This window comes from Anabrus simplex, chromosome 1 (genome assembly GCF_040414725.1).
Source record: "Anabrus simplex isolate iqAnaSimp1 chromosome 1, ASM4041472v1, whole genome shotgun sequence".
Classification (NCBI taxonomy): Eukaryota; Metazoa; Arthropoda; class Insecta; order Orthoptera; family Tettigoniidae; genus Anabrus; species Anabrus simplex.
In genome coordinates this window covers 843,645,670-843,664,172 of record NC_090265.1, presented here as the reverse complement: position 1 = coordinate 843,664,172, position 18,503 = coordinate 843,645,670, and the positions used below count along the sequence as shown (strand labels likewise).

At 38.2% G+C, this 18,503-nt stretch overlaps 1 protein-coding gene across 2 annotated transcripts in view; it reads left to right on the top strand.

Annotated features, from left to right (window-relative positions):
* The window catches only part of mTor (serine/threonine-protein kinase Tor), a 415,570-nt gene extending 398,935 nt beyond the window's left edge, over window positions 1-16,635 (top strand). For both annotated transcript variants that reach the window (XM_067136412.2, XM_067136411.2), the window contains exons 39-40: window positions 1,291-1,471; window positions 16,465-16,635. In XM_067136412.2, the coding sequence (XP_066992513.2) occupies window positions 1,291-1,471; window positions 16,465-16,480 (197 nt within the window). In that variant the 3' untranslated portion in view covers window positions 16,481-16,635. The remainder of the gene's footprint in view (window positions 1-1,290; window positions 1,472-16,464) is intronic.
* The last annotated feature ends 1,868 nt before the right edge of the window (window positions 16,636-18,503 follow it).

The following is an 18,503-nucleotide window of genomic DNA, read 5'->3' as shown; positions in this document are numbered from 1 at the left end:
TGCATGCTCCCCCAAGTAACTCCTGCACCGGGCGAGTTGGCCGTGCGCGTAGAGGCGCGCGGCTGTGAGCTTGCATCCGGGAGATAGTAGGTTCGAATCCCACTATCGGCAGCCCTGAATATGGTTTTCCGTGGTTTCCCATTTTCACACCAGGCAAATGCTGGGGCTGTACCTTAATTAAGGCCACGGCCGCTTCCTTCCAACTCCTAGGCCTTTCCTCTCCCATCGTCGCCATAAGACCTATCTGTGTCGGTGCGACGTAAAGCCCCTAGCAAAAAAAAAAAGTAACTCCTGCTGGTCTCTTCAGCAATTTCATTCGTTTGTTTACTTTCTCCTCCACATGTTTGTACATATTTGGTCCATTTCAGCTCTTGTCCATGACGATACCTAGGTACTCAGTGCTTTCACGTTTTGGAAGTTCCTGATCACTGAATTTTTGACTGAAAGTAGAATTGTGATGTCTCAGGGAGAAAAACTGATATACTGTTTTAGTAGTATTGATTTCCATATTGTTCAGTCCAGTTTTTAAGTTTTATAAGTGCTTGGTTTATTCTGTGTTCAGCATCAGAGTTAAAGGAAATGGTCTTGTTAGTGATGCACATACAAGTGCAGTAAACCAAGGTATGCCTGCTTTTGGTAATGTTTCTCAGTACAATCCTTGACCTGTCTCACTCAGCATACTCACAGTATGCAAGACAGAGCCTAATTTATTGTTTGAGAAAACCCTAGTAACCATAAGGTTCATTAGGAAAGGGATTGTTACGACATCACATCTGCATTTATTTTTAAAAGTTAAATGATTGTTTTGAAGGAGCTTCATATTAATAATTCTAAAACTGTTGTACTCTGACTAGAGACAGGAAATTTCATCATTATGAGCCATCCTGAGACTTAAAATTTTAAAAAAATAGATGTGATTGTAGAACATGTCTGATACTCTCTTGAGTCCCAAGGCTAAAGAATCCAGGGAAGAAATATTGAAGAGAAGAAATATTAAAAGAAATAAAGGCAGTGGATATTGTGTAAGAATGCTATCTTCCACAATAAGTTTCTTTCACACCTAACCCTTATACATTCTGTGTGAAAGTACTCAAGCGAAATTATTTAATTCCAAGCATTAGAAGGATGGATTCCATGTATAAAGTCTCCCTTACTGTAAATTTATTAATAATTTAGTTGCAAATGCAATACCTCACCTGGGAACCATACCATAACAAATATATGGCACTTGACAAGTAATTTCATTAGGATACCTTTCTGAAGCTTTTGTTGGATGTATTTTGTCTTCAGGAGATGGTAGTCAGCCTGAAGCTCTCAACAAGAAAGCCCTTGCCATCATCACAAGAGTACGAGAGAAGCTGACTGGTCGAGACTTCTCCCATGAAGAAGTTCTTACTGTTCAAAAGCAGGTAGATCTGCTAATTCAACAGGCAACATCCAACGAAAATCTTTGTCAGTGTTACATTGGCTGGTAAGTTTATCAATGGATTTGCATCTATTCTCAATCTAGTTTGTACTTTTTAGGCTTATTATTACCGAGCTCGATAGCTGCAGTCGCTTAAGTGCGGCCAGTATCCAGTATTCGGGAGATAGTGGGTTCGAACCCCACTGTCGGCAGCCCTGAAGATGGTTTTCTGTGGTTTCCTATTTTCACACCAGGCAAAGGCTGGTCCTGTCCCTTAAGGCCACGGACGCTTCCATCCCACTCCTAGCCCTTCCCTGTCACATCGTTGCCATAAGACCTACCTGTGTCAGTGCGATGTAAAGCAACTTGCAAAACAAATTTAGTCTTATTATTATAACCTGAATGACTCATACTTTTCCTTTTTTTTGCTACTAGTTAAACATTGCATGTACAGATAGGTTTTTGGGAATGCTGTGATAAATTAGATAGAAATGACCATTGAAATCATGGAGGAAATTGGATTGCCAATGGCGAGGTTCGCCCCACCATCTCCTGATTGAAATCTCTTGAGCTACTTGACCCTATTACTTAGCAAACTTTGGTACCATAACTTACAAATATGACAATAAAATGGCCTCATCAGCAGAAAACGATGTTTGAGTGGATGCAACCTGATGATTTCTTCATCATCCTCCTTTCCTCTCATCCAGCCCCTGCCTGGTCGAGGCATTTGTGGTACCCTCCTTCCACCATTCCTCGTCCATTTTGTCACAATCCAGATTTCTTCTTGTACTCCTCTTTATTGACTTGATCCACCTTGTTCTAGGTCTCCCTCTCACTCTCATTCCCTTGAACTACATCTCCATCATCTGTTTTGGTATTATTTCCTCCTCCATCCTCTTTACATGTCCAAACCACCTTAATTTACTCCTGTCAATTCTCTTGTTTAGGTTTTCCATTCTGACCTCCTTTCTTACATCATTTTTCAGTCTGTCTTTCCTATCATACTTCTTAGGTATTTCATTTCACTGGCTTGAATTCTATTCCCCTCCCTACTTGTCATTGTCCAGGTCTCAGCTGCATAGGTCAATACGGGTGTATAATGCCTTTTATTCATTATTTCTGTACACTTCCTCGGTACTTCCTTATTCCAGACAAGGTTTCTTACACTCTGGTAGAATTCATTGCCCTGTTGCACCCTCTTGCTAATCTCCATGTCCAGCCTTATATTCTGTATTCATTCACTACATAGGTATTTGAAGCTCTCAACAATTTCAAGGCTTTGACCACCAATTTTCAAATTGCCTTCCCCATATCTTTCTCCTCTTGATATCACTATGATCTTGCCTTTCTCTACGCTGATTTTTGTACCATACTTTTCAGTTTTCAAGTTCAGTACGTGAAGTTGATCTTGTACTACTTTACTGTTTGTTTCTCAGACCACAATGTTGTCTGCAAATAGTAATAATAACTTTATCTCCCTATTCCCATATGCTTCCTTTGTCTCCTTTACACCAAGCTCGATAGCTGCAGTCGCTTAAGTGTGGCCAGTATCCAGTATTCGGGAGATAGTAGGTTCGAACCCCACTGTCGGCAGCCCTGAAGATGGTTTTCCGTGGTTTCCCATTTTCACACCAGGCAAATGTTGGGGCTGTACCTTAATTAAAGCCACGGCCGCTTCCTTCCCACTTCCAGCCCTCTCCCGTCCCATCGTTGCCATAAGACCTATCTGTGTCGGTGTGACGTAAAACAAATAGCAATCAATCAATGTCTCCTTTACAATTTCGTCCATAACCATTAGAAACAAAAGAGGTGACAGCACACTCCCCTGTCTTAGTCCAGTTTCATTTCTAAACCATTCTGGCTTTCGAAACAGAGTCTGTATGCTGCTAACGCAGTTTTTGTAGATTGCTTGCACCATTTTCACAGTTTGTGTATCCAGTCTCTTTTTGACCATGGTTTCCCACACCTTCTCCCTGGGAACACTATCGTATGCCTTTGTTAGATCTATGAATGTCGTGACCAGATCCTTTCCATATTCCCAACTCTTTTCCATTAATTACCTCGTGCTGAAGATTTGGTCCACTATAGATCTTCCACTTCTAAAACCATACTGTTCCTCTTGCAACTCTCCTTCTACCTTTCTTCTCATGCTCTTCTCTAATATTCTTTCCAGTATTTTTTCCACTTATGATAAGAGTGTGATTCCTCTATAGTTATCACACTTTTTTTTGTCCCCTTTCTGAAAGACTGGTATTATTATTTCCTTTCTCCAGTCTTCTGGCACATGCACATGCACTTTAACAATCTGTACACCCATAGTAATCCAACAGGTTCAGCAGCCTTTATCATTTCCACACTAATTTCATCCATCCCTGGTGTCTTCCCCATTTTCATTTTGCAGACTGCTAATTTCACCTCTAATGTGGTTATATCATCTTCCACTGTTAAGTCATCACACCACACTGTATTACTACCGTCACATTTGCACAATTTCTCACATTGAGCAGTTTATTTCTTCTGGATGTGTTATTAACACTCTACCTTCCTCATTAATCAGCTTTGTATAAACTCTTTCTTTTGAATTCTTTTACTGCTTGTTCTGTCTGTTTCCATCTTTTCTGTAAATTCTTCCCAACTTCTCTTCTTCTCTTTCACTACTTTCCTCACCTTCTTATTCCACCACAATGTCTCCTTTTCTTTCACTCCTGTCAATGTTCTACTACAGGCACACTGCCCCTTTTGAATTTGGGACCATTCATCTTCCACATTTCCTACTTCAGTAAACTTTAATTTGTTGTGTCAATCTCTCCAGAAATTCTTCCTGTACATTATCATCTTTTAATTTCCACACTTTTATTTTACTATCCCCTTTATTTTTTTATTTTTACCCACTCTCATTTTTGCTATTACAGCTGTATAAACTCCATTGAATGCTTCTCCTGGTAAATTTGATACATCCATCAAATGTTTGTGATTTGTCCTTTCCACCAGAAGGTAATCTGTTATTGATTTTATTCTTCTTTTATCCCAGCCATATCCTGCTGTTTTTTTCCGAAACTATGTGTTGCCCACAATAAACACTTAATTTGATGTTTCTTTGCTTTATTAATAATTATTGTGGTTGAATTGCCAGGCTTGTTCTAATTAGTGGCTGAAAGAAGTTCCACCTGAATTAAGCCTAACTTCACAAGTTAGTATTAGAACATCAAGACTAATAACTCATCAGCTAAGTGTTGGACTATCATTAGTTTTAACTGAGCACCTACAGGGTCTAAAAGGAACTACCAGTATAATCCAAAACAAAAAGTAACCAATTTTATATCTTGTAGTCTCTTTTTAACATTATGGTCTGATCTGAAGATCCGACATCATGTCTTTTTAAATAATATGAAAAACGCTTTTTGATTTTAGTGTATGCAGGTCACTTGAAATGTATATCTTTAACTGTGGCATTTGACTCGAGTTCTTTGTTTATAACTCAAGAAGATTAGACATGTCATTTAAGAAATAGTTTAAAGCGTTTTAGAAATTCATGTATATCTTTACTATTTTTGCTGTTTGGCTGAAGATGTCTCCTACAGAGAGACTAAACACATCCGTTTGGTGCTGTTCTGAAAAGAAATAAAATATTTTATTATAAAGGTGGAATTTTTCCTCAAAAAATCGTTAACACTTAGTCTCTATAGTTTTACATTATTCACTCACCCGTGAATGACCACACTCGCTAATTGCTGCTTATTTACAAGTCTTTGTCCCCTTCACACAGAAGGTAGTCCAGCTCGTTTGTATTACCCGAAAGACGGTAATCATTATTGACAGGCCCGCCTTTCACTTCACTTCCAAGTCCACTCACTCCACACAGCAACTGCGTGCAGACAGCTAGGTTTGAACACAGTGCTACTGGCCACACAACACATGATGACTGTTCCTTGGTTTGACTCCAGAGACAGTGCAACAATTCACCCAGTTAAATACGGTGAACAACTAAACAGCAACAGCTTAACAGTGTTAAACAGCAACAACAATGGCAGTTATACTGAACTGCTCAAGTTTTACTCACCTCACTATTCCGCACACACCATACTCAGCCTTCTGTTCCGTAGCAGTACTCCAACTCTGGTGGGACACTGACAGCAGCCTACACCACTGTCGCACTTCACCCCAGTTCTGACTGACTGTTTGCGGTTAGCCTCCTTTTTATAGCTCGGGTGTCAAGTACTGGAATGTGTACAGTGTGACTAGAGACAGAACATTCTCATTGCGTCTCCCAGAAAGTCATGGAGGAAACCAGACAAAGAGAATATTACACGGAAATGCCGGCCATGCCGTCCAGGCTGGCTGGGAGCTCCCTGATTGACTCACTATTCTCTTCCAGGAAGTACTGAAAGAGGCTACCAAAGGGCTGGCACATAACAGTGTCATGAAGAACAGAGACTAACCCTCTTCCTCTCATAAAACTTCTGTCTTTCCATTTGCTTTAAGTAATGGTGGTAAAGAGAGAAGTACAATAGAAGTCCGCTATAGCGAGTGCAGCATATAACGAGAACTCCATTATAACGACAATTTTTTGCTGTCACTTCAAAATTCCTATATTAAACTGTGCATTATCCTTTGGTTACAGCGAGAGCCCTATCACTGACGCATCCGTTATTACGAGCAATTAAGCGCGCACAATTTTTTCCGTTACCGAGAATTATGCACCCCATAGATTATATTGCATGCGATTGATTACCTTCGGTATCGTTTCCTCGCTATGTCCGCTAGTGAGTTCTCTCATCGACATTTGAAGGCGATGTCGGAGTCGATTAGTAATACCCGTCAACTGCTGTTCCATAAAGAAAATTTGAAATGAAAGAGAGCGTAACTTCGTAATAAATGCATAATAACATGTCCGATAACGGTTGCTAACTCGTTAAAAATAAAGGCTGACTAAACAGTGGCTTAATTTTAAGGCTAAATACTGCAATTAAGTAAGAATGGGATACACCTTGAGATATGGCAGTGTATAATTGATTTCAGAGGTTAGTTTATATTTTCTCACGTCTGGTTAAATTACGGAAAAGCTATTATGAAAATTTATAACGAGAAGGTTATTTCTCTACTGGCGCTTGAAGTGTGTTTTCATCATACATATAGTACAGTTACGTTAGGATAGGTGACGCTGTTTGAATAAGAAACCTGAAACGTTTGCCACAAAATGTGATCGATCATCTTCGGTACGGTATAGTTTTCTCGCTGTGCATTTGCGAGGTCTCTCGTCGACATTGGAAGGTAATGTTGGAGTCGATTAGTAATACCCGTCAATTGCTGTTCTCTACAGAAAATTCAGAATGAAAGAGGATAACACATTTTCATAATAAATGTGTTAATAACATGGCCGAGAGCAGTTGTTAACTCGTTAAAAATAAAGACTGAAGTAAACGATCTCTTAGTTTTAATGTTATATATGGAAATCACTGATTTCAGAGGATAGTTCATATCTTCTCATGTCTAGTTAAATTTCAGAAAGGCTATTTACATGTAAATTTTTAGCGAGGAGGTTATCATTTCTCTACGTGCATTTCAAATATGTTTTCATGCTACATATATGGTTAAGTTAGGTGACGTCGTTTGAAGAAGAAAACTGCAGTTTTTGCCACAGGAGCCTGTGGAGTGATACCATATTTCTCCGTATCCAAGACGACTTTTTTTTTTTTCTCAGAATTTCATCCGAAAACTCAAGGGTTGTCTTGCATTCACGGCCTAACAGTAAGTTAATAGATACCACTGGCAATTACCGCGGTAACCACGCTACTTCTTCTCAACCTCGCGCGCACACAAAACTCGTTGACAATAGACGACCGCCTCTTTATTATACATCGCTAACCGCGACAGCCGGTTGTATAGTGCCTGTGTGTAATGTCACTGGATCTCGGGAAATAGGAAGGAGAGTATGACGTTCTATTAGCCTCTACAAAAACGTTTTTCATATCTGCAGAATGGCATCAAAACATGCAAGTCTTCAAATTCTTAGAAAGGACATGGCTACTCAATGGCAGAGTTATAACACGTCTATTATACTTGACGCTTAGTAAAATTAAGTTTTATAGAGAGCAAGAATATTTTCGTGATTGATAGTCGTATTGTAAAGATACATGGAAAAGGTATTGCAGGCAAATTTTCAACGTGTTCTCGTCGATATTATGATGCCAATTTTAAGTTAATGGTTATTAAATACTCAGAAATATAGAATAATTGTGCAGCTGCAAGAAAATACAGCATAGACCTAACTAAAGCCAATATTTGGCGTTAGCATGAAGTCAAAGATTGCTTTAAAAAATGCGTACTGCACGAAAAATGCATTCAGTGGTCCGCAACAAGGATGCTTTAAAGAAGTCAAAGATGAAATTGTGAGGTATGTGCACGAAAAAAACAAGGGCGGAATGGACATACCGTGGCACGACCGTCAACATCAGCGATTAGGCCTATACATCGCTAGCTGCTGAATTTGGCCGAACCCGGCAAGCAAGACGTGCATATAGCGGTAGCCAGTTATATCTGACGCTGAATAAAAGTAACAGTTTTATAGACAGCAAGAATAATTTCCTGTTGGATTGTCATATTGTAGACACACGGAACAGGTATTGGCGGCAAATTTTCAACAGGTTCTCTTCGGTATTATGATGCCAATTTTAAGTTAATGGTCTTTGAACCCGCGGAAATAAAGAATAATTGTGTAGCCGCAAAAAATATACGGCATGAGAAAAGCCAACACTATTCTTGTGTCAGAAATCGACCAGAACAAACCGTACTGCTTTTGTTTGGATTTTTCCAGTTCCCGAATCAAGTAATTGCGGGTCCCATACACTGGAACCTTCTTACAAGAGACATATATGCCCATTCCTATCAATGTTCAGCACCTAAAATTAGCCTAAAAATGTGTACTGTACAACAAAGGCATTCATATGCTTTTACAAAATACCTTTTGAGCCTGATTTAAATTTTTTGAAGGAAAAATGGGGTTCGTCTCGGATTGGGAGAAATACAGTAGTATAATTTTTTCAGAATGAAATTAAACATGCACATATTTCAAAAAATAACAAACAACTAAGCCATAGTGTGGATATCATCTGCGGAAATGCAAGTTTTGAACAAAGTGATTGCCATTTCATACCAATTTTAATGTGTATGGAGGGTTTTCAGACTTTTATACAAAATCGGATATAACGACAATCCGCTATAGCGAGTAAATTTTTCGCTGTTATGAATTCTCACTATAACGGACTTAACTGATCTGGCGAGATGTGGATGGCATGGTAGGTATATATGCTATCTTCCAAACGATACCACCCTCTTCTGACCAGATTGATAAAGTCTTTAAATACCGTAGAATTAATACTGTCTTTACTACCACTACAAAAATAGCCCAGCAGTTACTCTGAACCAACTGGAGAAATCTGCCATTGCTGAACACTCATTTAAGCCATGATATAATTCAATGAACCTGATGTGCTGGCTACCACTTAGTCATTTTCATGGTAGATCACATTGCACAACTACTGAAATCTGAACCATTCTAATCAGTGCCAACCACAAAGAAGAAGGCCTCCATTCTAGTAGATTCTTGTTCCCAGATTTACAGACAGACATCAGCTTGACGCCAGTGGTTTTGACTACACAGTACATGCTCTCATCTCTACCCGTGTAAGAAGAGGTCAGTTCCATTTGACTTCCAGAATATCTTGACAGTGCCTACTGAAGAATAGATGAAACATCTGATACTTATCAAAATGTAACCATGACCTAATTTTGAAATATAAATTATCAGAAAAATATAAAAATAAAAACATTCCTTAGGCTCAAAGTAATGATTAATTTTATGAAAATTACACCTGTAGAACTGTGTCCTCCTTTGCCTCGCCAGTTCCAATTTGTCTAACGGTCGTACCTGAATTTGAAGACTGTCTGAGCTTGCAGTAGGATTCTGTAGATGATATCAAACTCACGGACCACAACTACTGCCATTTTCCAAGCCTGCTAATTATTTTACCTCAAATATCCAATCTCAAAAACAGTGATGTTCACCATCTGGTACCTTTCTTTTCAGCTACAGCTCTCCACTCACACTTATATGTAAGAACTCCCAGCCTTCACATTATACACCCTTGTGCACGTGTTTTTATTCCTGTTCCTTGCCAAAAGACCCTAGTGGGTTCATTTAGAACTGTATTTATGAAAGTAATGTATATTTACTCTTACATTTTATCCTTGTAATTAAACAACTGAAGTCTCAATAAGTTGGACTAGATTCTGGGTGTGTGATTTTTGTCAAGAAGACAAGGATTCCAAGAGCTTTAATCAGATCTCATAAAGGGCAGTAGTTATCATGTTCCCTTATGCAAGAAGGAGTGTTATCCAGCAATTTCAATCTATAAAAGTAAAAACATTTAGTTACATATCATACTGCAAAATATTTGTAGGGGGCAGCCATTTTCTTTTCATAGATCCAAAGCTTCTATGTGACACAGTTTTAGCACACCTTTTAGATCTGGAATAGCACAGAGGTTATATGTCAGTAGACTAAGCAAGAGTGAATTCAGGATGGTGGTGAATGTGAGTAAACTGTATCACTCTGCCGCAAATCAAGTGGATTTAATATGTAATATCTTAAATGGTGACAAATGCACTAACAAAAATTGGTGTCAGAAAGTGCTTTCCTCTGTGGACATGATTAAACACATGCTGGAAACATTTAAAAATGAACTGATGAAGTTTACAGGAGAAATAACATTTTGTGTCAGTATGCAGCATTCCAATTATTCCGAAATTCTGAAATCAAAAAAACCTGCTGCATCAACTACAACTAAGCATGTGGAAATTACATCTCCCAAAGATGAAAACTACCAGGCGAGTTGGCCATGCGGTTAGGAGCGTGCAGCTGTGAGCTCGCATCCGGGAGATAGTGGGTTCGAACCCCAATGTCGGCAGCCCTGAAGATGGTTTTCTGTGGTTTCCCATTTTCACACCAGGCAAATGCTGGGGCTGTACCTTAATTAAGGCCACGGCTGCTTCCTTCCCATTCCTAGGCCTTTCCTGTCCCATCATCGCCATAAGACCTATCTGTGTCGGTGCGACGTAAACCAAAAAAAAAAAGATGAAAACTCATTTAAGGATTTAAACAGACTTTAAAGTTGTTGCAATCCTCAACCAAAAAAAAGCACGGCAAGGATAGGAGTAAACCGAATGAAGAAAATTCGTAACAAAGGAGTCCTTTTAGAACTCCAAAATGTAGAAGAATGCCAAACTGTCGTAGATTCTATCCATACAAATTGCTCTGACCTAAAAGCCTCAATTCCACTCAAGAAAAATCCTAGGATTATTATACAGGGAATTGAGGTTAGTTTTCCCAATAATGAGCTAATAGACTCTATCATAGAACAAAATCCAGCTGTTAAAATAGCGATGTCAGATGACTGGAAAGAGATGAAGATGTGTTTCATGGGGAAGTCAAGATATGGCGACACACAGTATGCCGTTGTTGAAGTCACCCCTGCCATCTTTCAGGTCTTGCAGAACTCTGAGAAACTTTATATTGGATACACCAGATGCAGTGTCAATGAATACATCTCCGTTATTTGCTGTGACAAATATCTGTGTTATGGTCATTTTTCCACTGACTGTGGAAAGGAACAAGTCTGCCTCCAATGCTCAGATTATTGTAACATCAGTGACTGTCCTAAAATCAAGATTGAATGTATCAACTGCAAGTTTCAAAATCAAATACAAGCTACAAAAAAACAGCAAGAAAAATTGAACACACAGCATCTTGTTACATCACCAGATTGTCAAATTCACAGGAAAATATTTAATATTATTAAATCCAAGATTAATTATGGCTGAGCTGATAATATACCAACACAATTTGCACAAATCAATCGCGCCTACACAGGAGCTGCTTCTAAATTCTGAGCATAATGAGAGAACTATTATCTGCCTACAGGAACCAAATGTAAGCAATAATAAAGTAATAGGCTTCAATCAAGGCTTTCACAGGTATAGTTAAGAAATACCATGCCTCTAGATAAACTTAGAGTGGCTATAGTTAGAGCCCTGCACGGATGCGAATATCCATGAATTTATCCGCGGAAATGTGCGAAGTTATTGTCTTGATGCAAACAGTATCGTAGTGCAGATAATTTTGCTGATCATTTCTAAATAATGAAGTTTATTGATATTCACTCAGGTATACTCTTATTTTTGCTTATGGTTAGGTTACCCTTGACAGTGGTATGTAAGAATGGTGATATATAAAGAGCTTTGAGACCATAAAGCTGTAAATCCGACCTAAGCCTAACTGGCTCCTGCCTGCAATTAGTGAAAGGAGGGAACAAATGTCAATATGTCGGTAGTTGTCACAAGAGAAAATCCCTCACAAACCTGTGACTGTAGGCCTGTAGGGGTTCTGGTGCCAGGTTTCAAGCCTATTTTACTGTGTTAACAGATCTATCCATTTCAATACGTCGGGTTTAATATACTGTAGTTAAATATTTGCAGTATCCACGGATAACCATTCGCGAATGAAGGAAGTGCGGATGCACATAATATTTTGTATATCCGCGCAGGGCTCGAGCTATAGTGACAAAGTCAAAGAATGTTATGTTGCTAACTCAAAACAGTTCTGCTTACAGAACTATTATTTGCACAACCTATAATCAACGTGAACTTATATTTGCAATGTTTACTTGGATTCCAAGCGTGACAGGACTATAGACTTAAATGCTATTCAAGAAATATGCGATGATCTGCATGGGAAATCACTGCTTACCATAGGAGACATAAACACAAAGCATGGTTCCTGGGGCAGCTCGGTTGAAGATGCCCGAGGGAGACTCTTCCACTGTAGCAGTAATAATCTGTCTGTTCTTAACAGAAGAGCTAAACCTACATATTCTCGAAGTAACTCCAGAGCTATCTAGATGTAAGTGTATGTAGTTCTTTGCTTCTTCCATTTATACTTGACTGAAAAGTAAGTGACTTCTCAACACTTTCGGATCATGCATTAATAATAGTAACATTAAAACCAACGGCAGAAATACTCACAATTAATGCTTCCAATTACTTAACGAGAATATATAAGACAGGAAATGTCAAGTGGAGTCATTTTCAATTTGCAACTAAAAGAAACCTCCAAAATATACAACAAGAAATACAATCCTGTAATACAGCGAGTGAACTAGACCAGGCTATTGATAAGGTAAATAACATTGTAACTAAAATTGCAGAAGGCAATTTACCTAAACTATCTCAGAAACCTGTTAAAAACTTCTGATAGAATGAAGAACTTACAATTATGTGGAAATGTGTACTAGCCTGTCAGAGACGATATAAGCACTGTAAATGCCCACTTCTGCAGTGGAGATATGAAGAAATATACTTGACGACAAAGGAAGAGTACAAAAACTTGATAGTAAAATTTAAATTAAATAGCTGGAAGAAATTTTGTTCAATTCCAACCAAGAGTAACCCGTTGGGACTTGTGTACAGGTTATCACAGAAGCCTATAACCTTAAACAACAACCTTTCTTCCATTGAGACTGAAAACGGCTTTACAACTTCCTTTTCTGATACTATCACTACCTTAATCAATGCTTTCTTCCCGGAAGTTGCAGAAGACACGGATTTACAGAAAAACATCAGGGCTTTCTCAGAAGTTGCTCCTGACACTGCTGATGATGAACCATTCTCACAGCAAGAAGTCAAGTGCATTATCCTCTTACAAAATGACAAGAAAGCTCCAGGTTGGGATGGTATATCAGCTAATATAATTAAAAACATTCACTTCTGTTTCCCGTCTCTATTCACTCTCCTTTTCAACAAATGTTTATCCTTAAATGTGTTTCCTTCTTCCTGGAAACTTGCATTGGTTAAAATAATACCCAAAGATTTCTCCACCATACCAAATCCTTCAGACCTATCTGCCTATTACCAGTACTTGGAAAGATTTTGGAGAAGTTACTGATTGATCGAGTGATGTACTATCTGCATAGTCACAATCTCCTAAGCCAAAAGCAATATGGATTCACGCCTCATAGGTCAACTAAGTATGCCATCCGTGATGTAGTTGGATGCATCCAACAAATCTTTTCATTGAAAAAGGTAGCTATTTTAATCTCTCTGGATATAACAGGCACTTTTGATAATGGCTGGTGGCCAAAAATTTTATCTCAGTTAAAGACAAAACAATGTCCCAGAAATGTGTATGAGATAATATAAGCGTACTTTCAAAATTGAAAAGTTACACCTAAAATTGGAACTGCAGCCAGTACCAAACATGTAATCAAGGGATGTCCACAGGGATCCAGATGCAGCCCTGGATTTTGGAACATTTTGAATGATGACCTCATGCAGCAGCCTCTCCCGACAGGGTGTGATGTCATTGCCTACGCCGATGATGCCCTTCTTCTAATTGAAGCTGACAATGTACAGGAACTCAATGCAGTGCAAATGCAACCATTGATATCTTCGACGATTGGGGGGAGAACAACAAACTCCATTTTAATCCAACAAAGACCAAAGCTATGGTAGTCACTAGAAGAAAGAAAGTGAAAAATAAAATAAATTTTTAAAATGATGAATGGTCACAGAATAACCTTGGAAGATCGTCTCCTGTATTTAGGGGTTATGCTAGATATACACCTCACTTTCAGGGCTCATTTTCATAGGCTGAAAAACAAAGCCAGCAAATTCATACAAGGTATAACTGTTGCCTGCAGTCCTTCATGGGGACTCAATTCTGATGTACTGTGAATACCTGTGAATGCCTTTATACCATTGATTTTATGCTGTGCCTCTTCATTCCACTTTGTACCGGAAGAGAAATGGGCTCAAAACAATTTAATGCAACTTCAAAGAGGTTTTGCTCTTCAAATTTCCCGCGCCTACCGCACAACGTCCACTGATGCTGCACTTATTATTACAGGAATTGAACCATTATTTTTGACTGCAATTTGTAGGGCTGAGCTTGCTTTACTTAAGAAAAACAGAATCTCATCAGTGCCCGTTATCAAGATCACTATGGAGGAACAGAGCAATTATTTTCAATCCAAACATCCTAGTATCTTTAAGAAACTTGTCAGCGATAGTTGCTCAAGCTCTCATGACTCTATAATATATACAGACGGCTCACGCATACCAGACGATGAATATGACCAAGTTGGATGTGCCTTCGTGGTATATGAAAACGATCTTGAAATATTTTCGGAACAACATAAGCTGTCTTCAGACTGTTCAGTTTCTCAAGCTGAACTTTGGGCCATAAAGTCAGCACTGCACTGGTGCACAGATACTGGCAAAAATGCAAAGGTATGCAATGACTCACAAGCAGCACTGAACACAATAAATGACAAGTATAATTTAAATCCAATACCTGCTGATATAAGATCCATAATCCAGAATGGCCCCCATGTGTGTTCATGCTGGGTTCGAGGACACACAGGAACAATTGGAAATGAGAAAGCAGACCTTTTAGCAAAGAAGCTGCAAAATCTATGGTGGAAGTATCATATGATAAAGCTCCGATTTGTTACCTGAAAAGGGAGCTTAGAAATCACACATCTCTTCAGTGAAATAACATCTGGACCACAAGCACAAAAGGAACCATAACGAGAGAACTGTTCTTTTCTGAGATCCAGCATTGATTCCAGTGCAAAGTGCTCTTGACTAATTTTGTGCTTACACAATTTCTATCTGGCCATGGCAAATTTAAATCATATTTTGAGCGATTGAACATCAATGTCTCAGATGATTACTTATGCTTTTGTGGATCCTCTCAAACAGTGCAGCATTTAATTTTTGATTCTCCTGCTTTTGAAAGACCGCTTATGCACAATAGGGTTCCCTTCTATTTTCATTGGAAATTCAATAATAATAATAATAATAATAATAATAATAATAATAATAATAATAATAATAATAATACATTTTATCCTAAAATTTTGCACTCTTATGTTTAAAGTGTTTATGGGTGTGGATTTATTGCAACAAATTACATTTGTAAGTGTTTTGTCAGGTCTCTAAAAAAAGATAAAATCTTGCCAAAATTGGACCTGGAAAAAATTTTCCATTATCTTGCACCTTCAGCTTCCAAAATCTGAAATTCAGTTGTTGGTTTTTGTTTAATTCTACCGTCACTGGCTGCTTTGACTGTGTCAGTCTATCAGAGTCTCTCTATCAGAGTGCCAGGCAATTCTGCCTTTGCATTTTAGTTAAGGCCAAGGCTGATACCTATCCAGATTAGCCCTTCCCTATCCTAGTGTCACAGAAAACCTATCTTGTTAGGACGGCATTGAACAGATACCAACAAATATATAATATAGTGAGACTAGTAATATTAATACGCACAACGAATGTGGTCCGAGCATTTCTTGCTGAACAATTTTTGTGTTTTTTGTGTTAAAGGGTAGCCTACATTAAAAAAAGAAAAAAATATCCAAGTGATGAATTAAAAGAAATCATAATTTGATTTCTGTTACCAATAATGTCATGTTACAAGTTAGGTTTTCATAATGCATTGACTAGTTATATAAACTAATGAAGAGAGCTGTAGGTGTAAATTGATTCACCAGTTCAGACGGCAGACTTTTGAATTAGCTATTAAAACCATCCATTTGTATTATAATAGACCGTATGCTTTTTCTATTGCTGGCCGGGCTGAGTGGCTCAGACGGTTAAGGCGCTGGCCTTCTGGCCCCAACTTGGCAGGTTCGATCCTGGCTCAGTCCAGTGGTATTTGAAGGTGCTCAAATACGTCAGCCTCGTGTCGGTAGATTTACTGGCATGTAAAAGAACTCCTGCGGGACTAAATTCCGGCACCTCGGCGTCTCCGAAAACCGTAAAAGAGTAGTTAGTGGGACGTAAAACAATTAACATTATTATCATTATTTTCTATTGCTCCTTTTAGTTTTGTGTTATACTTTTTTTTTATATAGCTAAAGTGATCTCTAACTTCTAATATATATTTTGTCAAATTCTTAGTGACTGAGCTATTTCTGATACAACCATCTTGCTTTTAATTTCAGGTGTCCTTTCTGGTGAAAATGGCGTGCCTGAAGTAGTGATGTTCTTGTAATATAATGAATGAATATAACTTGTGTATAAGACTGAAGAATACAATGTAATATAAACATTTTTGAAGAGTACAATGTAAACATTATAAAATATATCTTGAAATAAAGTACAGCTTTATGTACCACCTACAGTTGCATCCTAAATTAAATTTTACATGGCACAGGAAAGGGAAAATCAAAATTGTACATCACTATCCATTGCTATGCATGTTAACCTTTTTAACTCCACTCCCCTTAGCGTATGCTTCTTGCTTCACTCCTAATTAATTTCTGCACTATGAACATTAACAGTTGTAGGAAGTGAACACTGCAAAACAATCTAACATAAATATAATTATGTTACGTGAAATATATTTACAGTTGCAGTGTTGAAGGATTGTTCCTATGAGATGCCTTATATATATGTTTCGTTGAATAAGAATGCAGGTAAATCAGGATCACCACTTGCACCCTGGATTTGGAGGAGAATCACCACCTCCAGTTTCATTTTCACTATCACTCTGTTCACTTTCAGTTATATTATTCACTAACTGTTCTAAAATATCATCTTCCATGAGCAAAGATGAAGCAGAAGCCATGTTTACATTCTATCTTTATCATCAGCTTTCATAAACATTTGAGAATAACAGAGGTTACAAAGTCATAGCGATTCCCACTAGTAAATAGGGAAAGGTGTTCTCTCGAAGACCGTTACATAGCTCTACAATGTTGGAACACAGCAATCGTCATACGAATGCTGCAAGTACAAGGTATTGTCATGTCAAATAGGACTCAACATCGGAACGCAAGTCCAATATTTTAATGTCGAGCCCCACTCGGCATAGAAGTGCAAAAGGTTAATCAAAGGCAACACTCATTGAACATTGTCTTCCTCCTCCAAATACCCAGTGATACAATCCTTCATACATTAAGGAATACACTTACGTGACATTTGGCATGAAAATCACCCATTATAGGGAATCTGCCACTTGGGTAATAGCCCTAAATGCAAGATTGATTGATTGATTGATTGATTGATTGATTGATTGATTGATTGATTGATTGATTGATTCTAAGATTTTCAACAAAAATTCCTCTTCCAAGCTGTTTCACTGAGATAACCTAATCCTTTGTGGGTGATTGTTTTTTATTGCACAGTGATTTACTCACAGATAACAAGCTACAAGATCATAAATTTGTGTTAAACTGCCTTAATAACTAGTTAGATCCTATCTTCCAGAATACACATTGTGTAGTTATAATTACCTAGTATTTGATTGGTACCAGAGAACTGGAGGAGTTAGAGAACATTAAACACTTGGGAAGTGTGCTGTCACAAGACTCAAAAATAGAAAATGAGATCAATGCAAGAATTACACAGGCATCAAGATTTTACCACAGTGTCAGAAGCCTTTTGTGGAAGGAAGAAGTGCTTGTTGAGTGCACCATACTTTGTGTCTATACTAACTTACGCAACAAGTTCATGGACAATGACTGGGACGGAAAGAAGATGAATATAGGCAACAGAGATGACATTCCTGAGAAGTTGTCTAGGGAAATCTGTATAATATACAACGGGTGATTGTTTGGTCTGCCCTATCAATATATTATCAATATCTAATTTTATACAATGTTTCACTCGTATATATTTCGGGAGCCCCAACTCCCTTCATCAGCGATTTCTACATCATACATCTTGACTTGTAAAGGAAAAACAAAATAGTTTAAAGTTGAAACTGGTCTCTGACAGGGAAGTGTACTGTCTCCCATAGTCATAGTCATGAATGAAATTCATAAGAACAGAGTTTGGGAAGACAGGCAACAAAAGCCGTGTTGTTTGTTTGCAGATGATATAGTGATATGGGTTGAGGATGGAACGGAAGTGCAAAAAAAAGTAGATGTATGGAATCAAAAATTTGGGATGAAAGTAAGTACAGAGAAAAGTAAAACAATAGTGATGACAAGGAGAAGGAAGGAAGGAAGGAAGGAAGGAAGGAAGGAAGGAAGGAAGT